The following is a 19917-nucleotide window of genomic DNA, read 5'->3' on the forward strand; positions in this document are numbered from 1 at the left end:
GGATACAAGGTAAGATGGCAGGACTTAAAGTGCAGTCAGGTGGCATGGCTAAGGATACAGGGTAAGATGACAGGACTTAAAGTGCAGAGTCAGGTGGCATGGCTAAGGATACAGGGTAAGATGGCAGGACTTAAAGTGCAGAGTCAGGTGGCATGGCTAAGGATACAGGGTAAGATGGCAGGACTTAAAGTGCAGAGTCAGGTGGCATGGCTAAGGATACAGGGTAAGATGGCAGGACTTAAAGTGCAGGGTAAGGTGGCATGGCTAAGGATACAGGGTAAGATGGCGGGACTTAAAGTGCAGAGTCAGGTGGCATGGCTAAGGATACAGGGTAAGATGGCAGGACTTAAAGTGCAGAGTCAGGTGGCATGGCTAAGGATACAAGGTAAGATGGCAGGACTTAAAGTGCAGTCAGGTGGCATGGCTAAGGATACAGGGTAAGATGACAGGACTTAAAGTGCAGAGTCAGGTGGCATGGCTAAGGATACAGGGTAAGATGGCAGGACTTAAAGTGCAGAGTCAGGTGGCATGGCTAAGGATACAGGGTAAGATGGCAGGACTTAAAGTGCAGAGTCAGGTGGCATGGCTAAGGATACAGGGTAAGATGGCAGGACTTAAAGTGCAGGGTAAGGTGGCATGGCTAAGGATACAGGGTAAGATGGCGGGACTTAAAGTGCAGAGTCAGGTGGCATGGCTAAGGATACAGGGTAAGATGGCAGGACTTAAAGTGCAGAGTCAGGTGGCATGGCTAAGGATACAGGGTAAGATAGCAGGACTTAAAGTGCAGAGTCAGGTGGCATGTCTAAGGATACAGGGTAAGATGGCAGGACTTAAAGTGCAGAGTCAGGTGGCATGGCTATGGATACAGGGTAAGATGGCAGGATTTAAAGTACAGAGTCAGGAAGCATGGCTAAAGATAGAGGGTAAGATGGCAGGACTTAAAGTGCAGAGTCAGGTGGCATGACTAAGGATACAGGGTAAGATGGCAGGACTTAAAGTGCAGTCAGGTGGCATGGCTAAGGATACAGGGTAAGATGACAGGACTTAAAGTGCAGAGTCAGGTGGCATGGCTATGGATACAGGGTAAGATGGCAGGACTTAAAGTACAGAGTCAGGAAGCATGGCTAAGGATACAGGGTAAGATGGCAGGACTTAAAATGCAGGGTCAGGTGGCATGGCTAAGGATACAGGGTAAGATGGCAGGACTTAAAGTGCAGAGTCAGGTGGCATGGCTAAGGATACAGGGTAAGATGACAGGACTTAAAGTGCAGAGTCAGGTGGCATGGCTAAGGATACAGGGTAAGTTGGCAGGACTTAAAGTGCAGAGTCAGGTGGCATGGCTAAGGACACAGGGTAAGATGGCAGGACTTAAAGTGCAGGGTAAGGTGGCATGGCTAAGGACACAGGGTAAGATGGCAGGACTTAAAGTGCAGAGTTAGGTGGCATGGTTAAGGATACAGGGTAAGATGGCAGGACTTAAAGTGCAGAGTCAGGTGGCATGGCTAAGGATACAGGGTAAGATAGCAGGACTTAAAGTGCAGATTCAGGTGGCATGGCTAAGGATACAGGGTAAGATGGCAGGACTTAAAGTGCAGAGTCAGGAAGCATGGCTAAAGATAGAGGGTAAGATGGCAGGACTTAAAGTGCAGAGTCAGGTGGCATGGCTAAGGATACAGGGTAAGATGGCAGGACTTAAAGTGCAGAGTCAGGTGACATGGCTGAGGATACAAGGTAAGATGACAGGACTTAAAGTGCAGAGTCAGGTGGCATGGCTAAGGATACAGGGTAAGATGGCAGGACTTAAAGTGCAGAGTCAGGTGGCATGGCTAAGGATACAGGGTAAGATGGCAGGACTTAAAGTGCAGAGTCAGGTGACATGGCTGAGGATACAAGGTAAGATGACAGGACTTAAAGTGCAGAGTCAGGTGGCATGGCTAAGGATACAGGGTAAGATGGCAGGACTTAAAGTGCAGCGTCAGGTGGCATGGCTAAGGATACAGGGTAAGATGGCAGGATTTTAAGTACAGAGTCAGGTGGCATGGCTAAGGATACAGGGTAAGATGGCAGGACTTAAAGTGCAGAGTCAGGTGACATGGCTGAGGATACAAGGTAAGATGGCAGGACTTAAAGTGCAGAGTCAGGTGGCATGGCTGAGGATACAGGGTAAGATAGCAGGAGTTAAAGTACAGAGTCGGGTGGCGTGGCTAAGGATACAGGGTAAGATGGCAGGACATAATGTGTACAGTCAGGTGGCATGGCTAAGGATACAGGGTAAGATGGCAGGCCTTAAAGTTCAGAGTCAGGTGGCATGGCTAAGGACACATGGTAAGATGTAGGACTTAAAGTGCAGGGTAAGGTGGCATGGCTAAGGATACAGGGTAATATGGCAGGACTTAAAGTGCAGAGTCAGGTGGCATGGCTAAGGATACAGGGTAAGATGGGAGGATTTTAAGTACAGAGTCAGGTGGCATGGCTAAGGATACTGGGTAAGATGGCAGGACTTAAAGTGCAGAGTCAGGTGGCATGGCTGAGGATACAAGGTAAGATGGCAGGACTCAAAGTGGAGAGTCAGGTGGCATGTCTGAGGATACAGGGTAAGATAGCAGGAGTTAAAGTACAGAGTCAGGTGGCATGGCTAAGGATACAGGGTAAGATGGCAGGACGTAAAGTGCAGAGTCAGGTGGCATGGCTAAGGACACATGGTAAGATGCAGGACTTAAAGTGCATGGTAAGGTGGCATGGCTAAGGATACAGGGTAAGATGGCAGGACTTAAAGTGCAGAGTCAGGTGGCATGGCTGAGGATACAGGGTAAGATAGCAGGAGTTAAAGTACAGAGTCGGGTGGCATGGCTAAGGATACAGGGTAAGATGGCAGGACATAAAGTGTACAGTCAGGTGGCATGGCTAAGGATACAGGGTAATATGGCAGGCCTTAAAGTTCAGAGTCAGGTGGCATGGCTAAGGACACATGGTAAGATGCAGGACTTAAAGTGCAGGGTAAGGTGGCATGGCTAAGGATACAGGGTAATATGGCAGGACTTAAAGTGCAGAGTCAGGTGGCATGGCTAAGGATACAGGGTAAGATGGGAGGATTTTAAGTACAGAGTCAGGTGGCATGGCTAAGGATACTGGGTAAGATGGCAGGACTTAAAGTGCAGAGTCAGGTGGCATGGCTGAGGATACAAGGTAAGATGGCAGGACTCAAAGTGGAGAGTCAGGTGGAATGGCTGAGGATACAGGGTAAGATAGCAGGAGTTAAAGTACAGAGTCAGGTGGCATGGCTAAGGATACAGGGTAAGATGGCAGGACGTAAAGTGCAGAGTCAGGTGGCATGGCTAAGGACACATGGTAAGATGCAGGACTTAAAGTGCAGGGTAAGGTGGCATGGCTAAGGATACAGGGTAAGATGGCAGGACTTAAAGTGCAGAGTCAGGTGGCATGGCTAAGGATACAGGGTAAGATGGGAGGATTTTAAGTACAGAGTCAGGTGGCATGGCTAAGGATACAGGGTAAGATGGCAGGACTTAAAGTGCAGAGTCCGGTGGCATGGCTAAGGTTACAGGGTAAGCTGGTAGGACTTAAAGTGCAGAGTCAGGTGTCATGGCTAAGGACACAAGGTAAGATGGCAGGACTTAAAGAACAGAGTCGGGTGGAATGGCTGATGATACAAGGTAAGATGGCAGGACTTAAAGTACAGAGTCAGCTGGCAGGGCTAAGGATACAGGGTAAGATGGCAGGACTTAAAGTGCAGAGTCAGGTGGCATGGCTAAGGATACAGGGTAAGATGGCAGGATTTAAAGTACAGAGTCAGGAGGCATGGCTAAGGATACAGGGTAAGAGTGCAGGACTTAAAGTGCAGAGTCAGGTGGCATGGCTAAGGACCCAAGGTAAGATGGCAGGACTTAAAGTACAGAGTCGGGTGGAATGGCTAAGGATACAGAGGCGAGAAGACAAACGATTGAGCGAGGTGGCAAGGCTGAGAATATAGAAGGAGTGAGAAGACTGAGGGTACAGTGTGTGAGGCGGTAACACTGTGGACACAGACTGGGGCAGCAGGGCTGAGGGCACATAGTGATGGGCATAAGTGAGAATATAGAGTGAGGCAGCAGACTAAGAATACAGAGCCGAACAACAGGACTGTCTGTAGGCAGGACTGAGAATGCACACAGAGAGGAGGCAAGTCAGAGGATGCACAGGTTTAAAGACCAAGGAGGCAAAACTGAGGGGCATATTATCAAGGGATTTATCTCTGCTTTTTTGGCTTTAAAAGCCAAGAAAGCGGAGATAAAATTATCTCCCATTCAGCAACAGGGTGCTAACATGCAAATTCGCATGTTAGCACCCTTTTTCTCTACGCTTCCCCTTGCATCTCTAATGAGATGCAAAGGGGGCGTTCCAGAGTAAAATAATAGGAGAAATGTTGTTAAGCAACATTTCTCCTATTATCAAGGAGTTCGCTAACCCTGTTGGTGATAAAAAAAAAGCAGCGCTAACCACGGTTTGCACTGCTTTTTTTACACCTGGTATTTTCCTGACTTAGCCATGATATCCTATGGAAGGTGGATATCATGGCTAAGTTTGTGAGCCCCTATTATCAAGCTAACGCCAAACTTCGAGAGATTATCATTGGTTTTCCAGCAATAATCTCTCATTTGGCAGTTAGCGCGAGGATTTTTATCACTTCTGAGATAAACCTTGCTAATAGCAAGTTATCTCTGCGATAATTTCCGGCGATGCTTAGCGGTAAAAAATTTGTTGCTAAGCATCGTTAGCGATAAATATAGCTAATCGTTGGTAATATGCCCCTGAGGGTGGAAGAAGGCTGAGAATACACAGACCAGTGGGGGTGGAACAATGAATGCAGAGCTGACTTCACAGGGCTGACAGGCAGAGAATGAGAGCGCAGGTCTGAAAACATGCCGCATGAGACACCGTGATTGAGAAGCTAGGGCTGAGACTATTCTGAGTGAGAGGCAAGACTAAAGAACACAAACTCGCAACGTATAGGATTGAGGTCAGCGATAGAGCCTGTAGTACTGAGAATGCACTGGAATTTAGAGATGGGCTGAGGACTTACACAGGGAGGAGCAGGCCTGAATAATCCTGGGAGTGAGGGAAGAGGACTGAGGAAGCAGAAGGTAGTAGAAGAGGTCTAGGGGCACATCGATGGCTGGCAGGACAGAATGCACACGGCGCGGGGTAGGAGTAGGTGTGCACAAAATAAGGAGTAGTGGAGACTGAGTATCCCAGCTGTGAGTACCTTACCGCACCTCTACTATTTTTTCAGTGTTTTTCTGCTGACCTGCCTGCATTTTCGACCCTCACCCTGTGGCTTTGACCTCCAGAGACCCAGCGGAGTGTCACTCTGATGTGCGATGCTACATCCCTTCTTCTTTGTTGCCAGTGTGTGTGTGCCCAAGGTGCACAGTTCCTCATCAAGTGCTTGAAGAAAGTGAAACTGTTGACCTGGAAGATGACTTCAGAAAAATGGTAAAGCCTTAGTCATCCTCAATCTGGATGGAGGCAATACCCCTTTCTGCAGACTCCCTGATACCACCCCTGAAAAGTATCCTACACACACAGTGGCATGACTCATCAAAGGCTCAAAGAAGTGTTACCGCATTACATTAAAAGACATACACCGGCTCCCCCTTACAGCTAGGATCATCTTCATAAAGAGCTGTGATACTGATTTAATCCTGAACACCGAGGCCAAAACTTACCTGGCCAACAAACAAGCCATGTCTAGCGGACAATGCCGAACCTCCAGGGATGTATGTCGTTACAGCGCATGCTTTTTCCACGCATGCCTTTACAACGCAGGTTTTACAACGCAATGGGGGGCGCTGGATAGTGGAATAGTTTAATTTACTATTCCAACTCCAGTCCCCGTGGATAGTAGGGAAGGTTTTGGATAGTAAATTAAACTATTCCCTATCCTAGAGCGCCCCCCAGCGCAATGCGTTGTAACGACTTGCGTTGTAATACCAGCGTTGTAAAGGTACTGCGTGGAAAAAGTTTTGTTGTAAAGGATGTTTCCCACCTCCAGCACAGCCATTCCACTTTGCAAGTGCATCTTCAGATGTCCTCCTAAAAGTCACGCTGACTACCTAATAGAGTCTGTGCCTTCTGTCCGGGTAGCTCCAGGACTCGGTATAAGACTCAGGGGGATATGTACAAGGAAGTGGAGGAGAGATGCGTTAGCCTTCCTGGCTTAATGCCTCTCTCCTCCACTTCTGAAACGCAAGGCTGCACCATATTTACAAGAATGTAGTGCAGCCTTGCATTTCCCCCTGCGATGGCGCTAAGTTTAGCAACCTAGCGCCAACGCAGGCACCCTTGCACCAGAATGCAAGGTTGTCTGTGTGCAGAGGAGGATTGTTTATGCGTAGGAAGGTGTCCCTTTCTGCACATGAACAGTATTAGAAATGTCATCCTGTCACTTTCACGCGTGCTGCTTCATGCAGCATACATGAAAGTGACAAAATGGAATTTTATAGAAAGTTTGTTTATGTACAGGAAGGGACACCTTCCTACACATAAACAAACAATGGCATATTGCTTTTTCCATGTGTGCTACACAAGGCAACACACATGGAAAAAGCAAAAACGAGGATAAATAATACATTTCTCCTCATTTCACCATCTTCAGATCAGCTTTTACCTGGTCTCAATATTGGCGCCGCCTCCTATGTACGCCACCCTTGTACAAAGGGGGCAGCATCAAAATGAATGGGTGTTGCGGTGGAACACCCATCACAACACCCACTGCACGCTCCTTTCACGCTAACCATAGCGTGAAAGGGTGCTTTATGTACAAGGCAGCATTAAGCCACGTTAAGTGGCTTAACGCTGCCATGTACATAAGGCACAGCCCCTATCGCCACCACAACGTCAATATAGGTGATGTTGTGGTGGCGATAGGTGCTTGTACATATGCCCCTCAGAATTCCGCCTTATAGCATCCAACTATGGGGTTGCGACTGCCTTTGGGTGCTTGCCAATCAATGTTTGTGAAACCTCTGGAAGTCCGTACTCCACAAGTCCCTGATTGGCGTGCCCTGTGAGAGCGACTCTCGCCGGGCATGTCATCCAGGGACTCAATGACTATATTTAGCCCTGCTGTCTAGGCGGCCTCTTAGGGCTTGAGAGAGAGCAGAACCCCTACATTACTGTACGACAGTGGACCCCAAAACTAAGGCATTCTGGTCCATCTTCTGTATCACCTGGCTGACCACCCTGAGGCCAGGACCAGGTTTTAGATTTGTTGTTGCAACGCGACTGTACCACTTTGGTCCTGACAAATGCCGCTGAACCCTATGTTGGGTGTATTTATTTATTTATTTATTTTTGAGATTTATTAAGCGCGAACAAATGCCCGTAGGCGTCTCGGTGTACTGCTGCTGTTCCTCTCAACTTGAAACTCTGTAATAAGTTGACCCCCTCGCTCCAGGCCATTACGGACACTGTCTCCAGCCCCAAACATTTCACCTATAACCCATTGATCTCAGGTATGTTCAGTTAATTAATTTAATGGAATCTGACAACACCTAGAACGCATTAGGCTATGACATAAAAGTCCTGGATTGTAAACAGTGTCTGTAAAGACTTGGAAGGAGGTGGTCACCCTTGGCTCCAAAATAAGAAAGCAAGGGTGCAGATAGGAGAGAGCAACCCCCTCAAACCCATAAGCAGCCTTTTATACCTGACCTCGAGTCTCCTCCTTTGGACAGCACAGTGACGGGATTCCAAAATCAACAACACAGAATAACTTACAGTTGACTCTTTACCACCGTAGGATAACACTGCCTTATTGACTCAACATTGCCCACCGCAGCATAATTGGAATACTTGTTTCCTATTCGTTGTTGGTAGGGATGGACGAAATTATGATATATATCTCTCGAAATACGTCTAATATGTCTCATTTGAACTGAAATTGTTCACTAGCTGTGGTACTGTTCAGTTTCCCAGTTCCCGTAAGACGTCTGGTGCTCAAATCAGTATCCATCATGCAATTATTAGAAGCAAAAGGCATCACCCGATGGAAAACAATATGCAAAATAAGTGAAACCCAACATTTTTGATTTGCGAAAGGTATTGCTTACATGACAACAATTTCAGCCAGTTATCGTTACAAACTTCTGTTGTCTTTCTAAATGGCTAATTATTTCCCAGAGCCATAATTTTATTTTTATTAATGGCTATTCCTTTCTTAAAGGGACTACCTAATTAGAAAATCAGCTAATCAATGAATGTGGCAAAAACTCTTCAACATCTAACAAAGACGGACTTTGCCACCAGAGGTGAGCCAAGAACCTCAGGAGTCCTTGTTTAACAGCTGCATCCTCATTGCCCAGGACCCATGGAGAGGAAGAAACACAGCCAGATAAACCAGGGTAACAGCTGGTTGTTCTACTGCCCCTCAGGAGGAGGATCTACAGAGCGAGGGAGTGAAGTGAGGGCATTGGTTGGGATGAATTAAACGTCCATATTTATCTCCCTGAGCTCTCACTGTGTAATTTCAATTGCAATCCATTGCAGTGGAATGAGTGAGTGACGTGGCTGGATACTCAGAGTGAAACGGCATGACTAATGACATAAACTCTCATCACGAGTGGGGTGGTAATCTAAGCTCTCATCACAAGTGGGGCGGTAATCTAAATTCTCATCACGAGTGGGGTGGTAATCTAAACTCTCATCACGAGTGGGTGGTAATCTAAACTCTCATCACGAGTGAGGTGGTAATATAAACTCTCATCACTAGTGGGGTGGTAATCTAAACTCTTATCACGAGTGACGTGGTAATCTAAACTCTCATCACGAGTGGAGTGGTAATCTAAGCTCTCATCACGAGTGGGTGGTAATCTAAACTCTCGTCACGAGTGAGGTGGTAATATAAACTCTCATCACTAGTGGGGTGGTAATCTAAACTCTTATCACGAGTGACGTGGTAATCTAAACTCTCATCACGAGTGGAGTGGTAATCTAAGCTCTCATCACAAGTGGGGTGGTATTTTTAGCTCTCATCACGAGTGGGGTGATAATCTAAACTCTCATCACGAGTGGGGTGGTAATCTAAACTCTCATCATGAGTGGGGTGGTAATCTAAACTCTCATCACGAGTGAGGTGTTAATCTAAACTCTCATCACGAGTGGGGTGGTAATCTAAGCTCTCATCACGAGTGGGGTGGTAATTTTAGCTCTCATCTCGAGTGGGTGGTAATCTAAACTCTCATCACGAGTGAGGTGGTAATCTAAACTCTCATCACGAGTGGGTGGTAATCTAAACTCTCATCATGAGTGAGGTGGTAATCTAAACTCTCATCACGAGTGGGGTGGTAATTTTAGCTCTCATCTCGAGTGGGTGGTAATCTAAACTCTCATCACGAGTGGGGTGGTAATCTAAGCTCTCATCACGAGTGGGGTGGTAATTTTAGCTCTCATCTCGAGTGGGTGGTAATCTAAACTCTCATCACGAGTGAGGTGGTAATCTAAACTCTCATCACGAGTGGGTGGTAATCTAAACTCTCATCATGAGTGAGGTGGTAATCTAAGCTCTCATCACGAGTGGGGTGGTAATTTTAGCTCTCATCTCGAGTGGGTGGTAATCTAAACTCTCATCACGAGTGAGGTGGTAATCTAAACTCTCATCACGAGTGGGTGGTAATCTAAACTCTCATCATGAGTGAGGTGGTAATCTAAACTCTCATCACGAGTGGGGTGGTAATCTAAGCTCCCATCACGAGTGGGGTGGTAATTTTAGCTCTCATCACGAGAGGGTGGTAATCTAAACTCTCATCACGAGTGAGGTGGTAATCTAAACTCTCATCACTAGTGGGGTGGTAATCTAAGCTCCCATCACGAGTGGGGTGGTAATTTTAGCTCTCATCACGAGAGGGTGGTAATCTAAACTCTCATCACGAGTGAGGTGGTAATCTAAACTCTCATCACTAGTGGGGTGGTAGGCTAAGCTTTTATCACTCGTGGGGTGGTAATCTAAAATCTCTTCATGAGTGGGGTAGTAATCTAAGATCTCATCACGAGTGGGGTGGTAATCTATGCTCTCATCATGCGTGCAGTGGTAATCTAAATTCTCATCATGAGTGGGGTGGTGATCTAAACTCTCATCACGATTTGGGTGATAATCTAAACTCTCATCACGAGTGGGGTGGTAATTTAAACGCTCATCACAAGTGCGGTGGTAATCTAAGCTCTCATTACGAGTGGGGTGGTGATCTAAGCTCTCATCACAGGTGGGGTGGTAATCTAAGATCTCACCGCGAGTGTGGTGGTAATCTAACCTCTCATCACCAGTGGGGTGCCGCTGGATTACAATTGAGGCCCTAACGGTACCCTTAGAAATGAGGAATTTCTGGCAGAATCCGGAGTTTGTCTGATTCCCATGGTAATTTCTCATTTCTTCATGGATTTTCACAAAGAGATTTCTTCAGGAAAATGAAGAGCTCAGCGGTGTTCCCACGGGTCTCATAATACCATTGGGGTGGGTAACTATGTGTGGCCCCCTCGAAATTAAGGAGCCACTCATAATGAGGGACATAACGTAGATGGGCTGGATGGACCACACACAGATTGAAGGGTAAAATGAAGATATAGAGAGTAAGCGGGTCGGACTGAAAGACAGATCCATGATAGATAGAGTGTATTACACCGAGGATACCCTCAGTGAGTGCTGGAGTAAGGATGCACTTTGAAGGGACAAGTCCAAGTATGAGCTAGAGAGAGGGAGGACAGATTATGCCCTGAAGGAAGGCCAAAATCAGGCATTGCCAAAAGATTATCAGAATTGAGTATCCTTAGCAGGATGACAGGAGTCAGAATTCAAAGAATGACGAAGCAGGAGTGAAGATAAACTGAGTGACGGGTACTTGAGGATTCAGAAAATGATGAAGACACACAGAGTGATGACGCAGAAGTAAAGGTACACTGAGTGTGTGGCTGGAATGAGGATGCACAGAGGGTTGAGGCAGAAGGTAAGATACACAGAGTACCCTAAGTGGGGACAGGGATGGGGATGCACAGAGTGATGAGGCAAAAGTAAAGGTACACTGAGTGTGTGGCTGGAATGAGGATGCACAGAGTGATGAGGTGGAAGGGAATATACACCAAGTGAGGGGCAGGACTGAGGATGCACAGAAGAGTGAGGTGGTAGTAACCGTACACCTAGTGAGTTGCAGGACTGAGTATTCACAGAGTGAGGAGGTAGAAGTAAAAGTCCCCTGAGTGTGAGGCTGGGATGAGAATGCAAAGAGTGGGGACAGGAATGGGGATGCACAGAGTGATGAGGCAGAAGTAAAGGTCCCCTGAGTGTGAGGCTGGAATGAGAATGCACAGAGGGGGGACAGGAATGGGGATGCACAGAGTGATGAGGCAGAAGTAAAGGTGCACTGAGTGTGTGGCTGGAATGAGGATGCACAGAGGGTTGAGGCACGAGGTAAGATACACAGAGTGAGAGGCAGGACTGAGGATGCACAGAAGAGTGAGGTGGTAGTAACCGTACACCTAGTGAGTTGCAGGACTGGGGTATTCATAGAGTGATGAGGCAGAAGTAAAGGTGCACTGAGTGCGGGGCTGGAATGAGGAGGCACAGAGGGTTGAGGCAGAAGGTAAGATACACAGAGTGAGGGGTAGTACTGAGAATGCCCAGAAGTGTGAGGTGGTAGTAACCGTACACCTAGTGAGTTGCAGGACTGAGTATTCACAGAGTGAGGAGGTAGAAGTAAAGGTCCCCTGAGTGTGAGGCTGGAATGAGAATGCACAGAGTGGGGACAGGAATGGGGATGCACAGAGTGATGAGGCAGAAGTAAAGGTGCACTGAGTGTGTGGCTGGAATGAGGATGCACAGAGGGTTGAGGCACGAGGTAAGATACACAGAGTGAGAGGCAGGACTGAGGATGCACAGAAGAGTGAGGTGGTAGTAACCGTACACCTAGTGAGTTGCAGGACTGGGGTATTCATAGAGTGATGAGGCAGAAGTAAAGGTGCACTGAGTGCGGGGCTGGAATGAGGAGGCACAGAGGGTTGAGGCAGAAGGTAAGATACACAGAGTGAGGGGTAGTACTGAGAATGCCCAGAAGTGTGAGGTGGTAGTAACCGTACACCTAGTGAGTTGCAGGACTGAGTATTCACAGAGTGAGGAGGTAGAAGTAAAGGTCCCCTGAGTGTGAGGCTGGGATGAGAATGCAAAGAGTGGGGACAGGAATGGGGATGCACAGAGTGATGAGGCAGAAGTAAAGGTGCACTGAGTGTGTGGCTGGAATGAGGATGCACAGAGTGATGAGGTGGAAGGGAAGATACACCAAGTGAGGGGCAGGACTGAGGATGCACAGAAGAGTGAGGTGGTAGTAACCGTACGCCTAGTGAGTTGCAGGACTGGGGTATTCATAGAGTGATGAGGCAGAAGTAAAGGTGCACTGAGTGCGGGGCTGGAATGAGGAGGCACAGAGGGTTGAGGCAGAAGGTAAGATACACAGAGTGAGGGGTAGTACTGAGAATGCCCAGAAGAGTGAGGTGGTAGTAACCGTACACCTAGTGAGTTGCAGGACTGAGTATTCACAGAGTGAGGAGGTAGAAGTAAAGGTCCCCTGAGTGTGAGGCTGGGATGAGAATGCAAAGAGTGGGGACAGGAATGGGGATGCACAGAGTGATGAGGCAGAAGTAAAGGTGCACTGAGTGTGTGGCTGGAATGAGGATGCACAGAGTGATGAGGTGGAAGGGAAGATACACCAAGTGAGGGGCAGGACTGAGGATGCACAGAAGAGTGAGATGGTAGTAACCGTACACCTAGTGAGTTGCAGGACTGAGTATTCATAGAGTGATGAGGCAGAAGTAAAGGTGCACTGAGTGCGGGGCTGGAATGAGGAGGCACAGAGGGTTGAGGCAGAAGGTAAGATACACAGAGTGAGAGGCAGGACTGAGGATGCACAGAAGAGTGAGGTGGTAGTAACCGTACACCTAGTGAGTTGCAGAATTGAGTATCCACAGAGTGAGGAGGCAGGAGTAGAGGTACCCTGAGTGTGAGACTGGAATGTTCAGCATGTATAACTGGTGCCAAGTGTCAGCGCTTCGAGCCTGTTGTGAGTGTAGAAGTTGAGAAGGCCCTGATACATCTGTGAGCTCCATAACCAGGTTCCTATTCAGAAGGCGATTTGTGCAGGTTTAAAATGCGGCCTGGCATTCAGAAATAGTTCTACTCATGCATAATACTATCCTGGGATGGAGTAATATTACACAGGAGTGAATCCCACACAAGGCTTGAGGAGCAGACTTTAGATGGCATGTTCCGCCTGGAAGGTTTATAAAGGCTCATAAACACGACTTTGTAGGTATTCCCCAACTTTTCTTTGACCACTTTCTAACCTGGAAAAGAACAAAATGTATCCCTGTCAAGGGGCCGGGGAAAATTCATGTGCAGGCTGTGAAGGGCAATTGAACTCCCCCAAACCTTCTGAAGTTGTATGGTAAGGGCTTTCTGCCCAGGAGAAATATTTTCCCCATGGAAACTAAGAGTGCTGTTGCACAAAGTTGCTGGTATTTCGACAAATATAATTGCACACCATGTACAATTAAACTGACAGAAGTGTCGAGCAAAGGGATTTCCTGAATTACACCTGGAAAGCTATGATTGCTGCAGCTTTCCAGGAAATTGCTTGGAAAAGTTCTGTGAATTCCAAGAAGTTGATAATTTACATTCACACGAAGTTGTAGACCTGCAGTGCAAGTAGCAGACATTTGTGGTGAATCCGACACTAGGAGTTCAGATTTTTTATTTCTCAATTCAGTGCCTTCTGGATGACATTTTTTTTTTCTGTTTTATTTATAACTCCAACCCCACAGAAGGTATTACAGCTCTTTACAAGAGTACAATCTACATTACACAAGGTCACATTCACTTTGTAAATGTTTAGGAAGGGGAGGTAACGTGATGTGCGCAGAATCATAGGGCGTCGAGCCGCCCCCCATCCAAAGTCGGCAGCTCTGGCCGTTGCGCCATATCCCTTTCCCATTTCTCTCTAAGGTTAACTAAACCATTGCAAAGCCTAGTTACTCTTGATCTAGAAGCTTCTTGGAGAGAGCATGTGTGGAGGGGGGGAGAGAGAGGTGGGGGGCGGCAGAGCAGGTGGTCCAGGCAGAGGTTGCCTTGTTGCAAGCACTGCTCACCCCAGCACTCCGCGCGCCGCAGTGATGTCATCGCGAGAGAGCGGTCGAGGTCTCTGCGGGGCCTGCGCCGGGAAGGACAGCCGTGAGATCAGCGAAAAGCATTTGCGAGGTGTTAAGAAAATGTGACAATGTTTGCTATTTCTGCTCTGTCCTGATTTCACCCCTGGTCCGATCCTTTTTTTGGGGGGTGGAGGGGAGGAGAGGCGGAGAGGCCTCGGTTCTTGCTTTGGCTTCCCAGCTGCTGGGCGGGAAGAGGCCCCGCCAAAACAGCTGCGCTGCTCAGCGCAGTCTCGGGCTGTGTGCTGATGGGCCTGGCTGCATCACTCTGGAAACGGAGGCCCCAGCTCTACTGGCTTTGGCCTGCTCTTTCTGCTGTGCTTGTGTGCTTGGGAGAAAACAGGAATCTCAAGCAGAGATTGTATCCTCACAAATAATGCCTCTTTTTTTGCTTCTGTCCCTTTGTTTTTCTGACTCTAATGAAAGTAGAGCATCTGGGGGCATATTAACAAGGGCTTTATCTCCGCTTTTTTGGCTTTTTAAGCCATAAAAGCAGAGATAAAACTATCGCCCTATTTACAAGAGTGTGCTAACATCCATAATCGCATGTTAGTACCCTTTTTCCCGACACCTCCCTTTGCATCTCTAATGAGATGCAAAGTGGGCGCCACTGGGCGTACCCCAGATGGTCAACCTTGTAAAATATCGCTGATGTTCACATCGCGATATTTACAAGGCAGCCCACAGGATTTTAGCACCTGTTAAAAACTAACGTCTGGTAAAATCCGGACTTACCTATGCTTAACATAGGGGATGGATTATGCTGATACGACCACAGGGTCGTAGCAGCAAGGTTATCGCCATTTTGCAGGGAACATCGCTGGAAAACCAGTGATGTTCCCTGCAAAACGGTGATTTCCCCGCTATCACTGGATTTCTTGTCGCCGCTGTGAAAAGCGTTGTTGATACAGCGCTGTCACGGCGATGAAATCCAGCGATAGGGTAAACATCGCTGCAATGTTTATCTCTAATCGTTGTTGATATGCCCCTAAGTCTCTGAACCACAGTCCTATTCCAACATCACATTTTATATATATATATTCATGGGTGTAGCTTAGTCACTGAGATTCGGGGTGTCGTGAATCTCAAGTTTCCCAACTGAATAAAAAGGCAGTGAGACACAGAGTGAATGGATGAGATGGCCACGTTTTGAGATGGACTGCTCGCAGGATGAGAAGGGTCATTACTGGTTTGCATTCGGTGGGCTTCTTCGGCAAATAGAGTTTGTCGGACAGGTACTCTTGCATCGGTGATGGAATACCCTGTCTGCTAAATTGAAGGTCCGCCCACCTGATTGTGAGTCAGGTAGGCTGCATCTTTTACACCGCCGGAGTAAATTGTTTTCCATTGGAGTTTGGATGAGGGGCGGAGCCGTTGGATGTTGGTGATGTTGGATGAGGGGCGGAGCCGGGAGCCGAGCGGACGCTGATCGTCTCGGCTCCCGGTCCACGAGATGCTCTGACCCGGCCCTGGGCAGATGCAGCCCTTCATTTTGACCGCTCTTTTTTCCAGCACGAAGCGGAGCGAGTGGGGCAGGTGCGGAGCAGAAGCGATCGCTCCGAGGTTGGCAGACAGGCTCGATCTCCCGAGGTGAAGGAGGAGAGGGCGGAGGCGCTCAAGATGGCGGGCGGCACTGCGCCGTGGACTCCGCTGACTGCGGCCGCCGCTGGGAGGTAGGATTGCGTCCTGCACTACCCCGGCTGATCGAGACTCTCGCCGCAGCAGCTGGCATAATTTCCTCTACCTTCACTTCGGTGGAGACCCCCACCGAGGGAATCCTTCCAGCGCCTGCCTGACTCTAAGATGGCGGCCGGAGGCGACTTTTGGATGGCGATCGCCGCTTCCACTGGCTCGCCCCAACTTCTCCCCGGCCTCCTGCTAATCCGGCCCTCTCTTGGATTTTTGGCCTGCCTCCCGACCTGCTGCCAGTTTGGGGCCACTGCCAGTGCCGGAATGCCCTGGGGCCCTGCAACACGGGCCGGATCTCCAGACCACTCACCCTCCCCCTGCCCCCCACAGGGCACCAGTGTTCTAAATGGACTCCACACTGCTTGCGGGTGAATCCACACACAACCCACCGGCAGCCGTGCAGCGCCCCATGGCCAACGCGTGACCGTACCAACAGCGTCAACATGGCCTTCACCACCTGGCGCACTCTCTCCCCCACCGAGACGGCTGACTGCAAGCTCTCAAAGATGGTGTCGCGCCTGCGGCTGGCCTCCAGCTTCATCTCCCACCTTCACTCCTGGACTTCTTGACTTTTTGCTTTGTCCTGACCATCACTTTGCTGCTGTTTTCGGACAGTTTCGATGGACTCTAGCCCTCCTCCCATTCCCTCGTCCATCAACCCTTTTCCCCATGGATGATCCTCAAATGTTCCCTCCCTTTTCCGCTTCCCCTTCACTCCATACCCTTGCATCCCTCCCACCCTCCCTTTGTTCTGTGACTGCATCCACACTTATGGAACTCTGCTCTTTGACTTATTGTAATAACTCTAATCGATGGTATTTGCTTTAGACCTTGCACCATATACCTTGCCTATGTGACTCTTTAGTATATCCAGTCTTATCCCCTCCCTATGTATATAGAGATAACTCTAATCACTAGTGTATGCAGTAGACCTTTGTACTCTCTACCATTCATATGTGTCCATTAGAGTATATCCGGTCTTATCCCTTCCTATGTATATAGAGATAACTCTAATGACTAGTCTCCTATGTGACTTTTAGAGTATTTCTACGTGTATCCCTTCCCTATGTATATAGAGCTAACTCTAATCACTAGGACATGCAGTAGTCCGCTTTGCTCTCTTCCATTCCTATGTGACTTTTAGAGTATATCCAGTCTTACCCCTTCCCTATGTATATAGATATAACTCTAATCACTAGTTTATGCAGGAGTCCGCTGTGCTCTCTACCATTCCTCTGTGACTCTTAGAGTATATCCATGTGTATCCCCTCCCTAAGTAGATAGAGATATCTCTAGTATATGCCTAGAGTTTATCCATTTGTATCTCCTCCTTGTGTGACTCTATCTCTTGTACATTTGCAATTTTTTCTGTTTGTACCTTTTTTTGTAACGCATGAAATCCTAAGTCCGTATGTTTTCAACTGGTTCTTATGTAAGTCAAAAATTTGCAAATCTGTTTTTCCGAATGTAACCATCAGTCCTTATGGTTGAAACTGGGTCCTATGTAAAGCGCTCTGACACCTTCGGGTAAAGTTCGCGCTATATAAAATTGCATAAATAAATAAAGGAGTATGTACCGTCAGAGGTAAGCGATCCAAATGTCTGCCCAATGTAGAATAGACAATCAGATGATTTTTTTTTTACTGCCCCTCCCTGGCGGGTATATGTTGGTGGTGAGGGACATTAAAAAAAAGAAATATGACCCCCCTTCCCCCCCTACACACACACACACACAATGGGAGAAAACTCCCTAAGAGTGAGGTTTATCTGGCTTTTTTTTCCAACATAAATCTTTGGGCGTTTGTATTCTGGGAAACAGAAAACCTTTGAAAAGTTTGACAGCCAACTCTTCTGTTTGACAGAGCCACCCTTTAAATTTTTCCTACATTGACAGGGACCGCCATGACAGTGGTATCTGTCAAGTAGAGAAATGTCTGCAGGACCGTGGATCATCTCTAAATTTGGTGAATGGAGTAAACACGGGGAGGCTGACATAAAGTCCTCCACCACCCGGTCCGCTTTTCCTCCGTCGACCAAACCCTAAATCAGTTCCTCTGTCGAGACTGGCAGAGTGGTGAAAAACTGGGGTTTTGGAATGCTACCCCGAGGGATTGCTAGTGATGAGACTATTTTCAAGCATTCCTCCAATCACCTTGTGGGTGTTTAATTGCCAGTAGTATACCTGGAAACCTGGGATTGGTGCAGCCTGCCTAGCCTACTACAGCCAATGTTTGTCAGTTCTAAAAAGTAGTATATTTGCAGCCATTCAAGGAGTGCTTCTATGGGTACAGATGTTCTACTTGTTTGTTAAACCAGTCACTGTAAATATTTAAATGCCTGATCCAAAAAAATTACAAGTTAAAACCACTTAGTGAAATCAGAATGATGAGAAAAACCAACACAGAGATAGCAAACCCGACTCAGGGCCCCAGACCCAACTATTAAGCCAAGAATGCATTTATTTGGCGGGTTTCACAACTAAAGCACCCCCTGAAGCTATGCCTCTGTACATATTGGACAACCTATCTTCTCACAGCAGGCTGCTTGACGCTGCCTTTCTCTGACCACTACAGCATCCACAGCTGTAGCAGAGTTTCTACCACTGAGGGTCTATTTGTTTACCTCCAACTGTCTTTCATTTCAGACTCTCTCACTTGTGTCCTAGGACCAGTGCTTAATTTGTGCTGTTTTTCCCAGGTTGTTGGCACTGGTCCTCAATTTTGGGGAGTAGAACTTCTTTTTTAACATCCAAATTTTACCCCCAGCAAAAGAAAGACAGAAACGGGCAAAAAGAAGGATAAAGAAAAATATAGGAAAATAATGACGAGAGAATGTAGAGATGAAAAAAACTGGAAGAGCAACACTAAGAGATGGGAAGTGTGGGGTGGTGGAAGAATCTGTCACTGGGAGGTTTCAAGATTAGCATTCAGCAATGTTAGTGGCTGACGAAAACCTCTTGGCCCCTGCATTTATTATTTTTTTTAGAAATTAATCACTGTCTAGACCTCTTGCTTGCAGTTACTCCCACCTGAAACCTTGTGATTATTTTCATGGTGCAGAACTGGCCATCTGGATGATCTCTTGTCTCTAAAGACTACAAGCAGCCTGCGAGGATGAACAGCTGAGACCTCTCACTTAGGAATGGGTTGTGTCTTGATTGCTTTACTGAAAATGTGCTAATGGGCAAAAAACTTCTCGGCTGGACGAAGGGAGGGAGTTCCACAAGCATACTGTCTGTATTGAAAACAACGGGCCATCCTTATACAAATTCCATAGCTTGCAAAACTCTTATTCAACATGGGGCGTATTTATCGAGTAATTGTGTCGCCTTTGCACCACTCAATGGAGCGCAAAGGCACGGCAACTACTAAGTCAGATTTATCAAGCCACGTAAGGTCACCTTGATTGTCCCGACAGGCATGATGCATCTAGAGTAACGCAATGCAGCACAAATTGCTGTGTGGTGTTACTCTGTTCAGGGAGGCGTTCCTTGGGTGGAGCCTGGGTGTTCCCCTGCATCTACCCTTGGATTTTGGCGCATTCCCAGATTTGTCATCGCTAGTTGACCTGGGAGGCGTAACGAGGAGAAATGCTTCTATTTCTCCTTGTTACTTTCTATTTCTATGTGTGAATCCCCAGAGGATTGTTTTTTGTGCATGAAGGTGTAACTTCTTGCATAAAAACCATCCTGTTTACAACGCAGTCACCCTTCCACCATGTGCAACAGTCCCTGCATTGGCGCTAGGATGGGGATTGTGTCCTTGCGAATCGTCGCTGCAGGAGATGCGGACAGAGACTATCGAGTCTCGCCGTCAACCCGCCTCGATTTACAAGGCCACTATAGCCAACCGGGTGTTGTAATTACATTGGTCCTTATCCAAGGACACAATCCCCATCTTCGAGTAAGACCGCTAGGATCACTCGACTGCGAGGCCATTTAACCTCGCCCCTAACCAGGTACCGGTACAATTACGGTAACCTGACCACCCA

General features: G+C 47.6%; 1 protein-coding gene across 4 annotated transcripts in view; it reads left to right on the top strand.

Moving 5' to 3' along the window:
• The window catches only part of ASTN2 (astrotactin 2), a 2754112-nt gene that overhangs the window by 2562935 nt on the left and 171260 nt on the right, over positions 1–19917 (top strand). The window contains exon 20 of one of the 4 annotated variants that reach the window (XM_078641981.1): positions 8222–8375. The exons of the other annotated variants lie outside the window; for them this stretch is intronic. Within the exon in view, the coding sequence (XP_078498107.1) occupies positions 8222–8232 (11 nt within the window). The 3' untranslated portion in view covers positions 8233–8375. Of the gene's footprint in view, positions 1–8221; positions 8376–19917 lie in introns of those variants that run through there. 4 annotated transcript variants of the gene reach the window in all.

Source organism: Lissotriton helveticus, chromosome 5_1, assembly GCF_964261635.1.
Source record: "Lissotriton helveticus chromosome 5_1, aLisHel1.1, whole genome shotgun sequence".
In the NCBI taxonomy this organism is placed as follows: domain Eukaryota; kingdom Metazoa; phylum Chordata; class Amphibia; order Caudata; family Salamandridae; genus Lissotriton; species Lissotriton helveticus.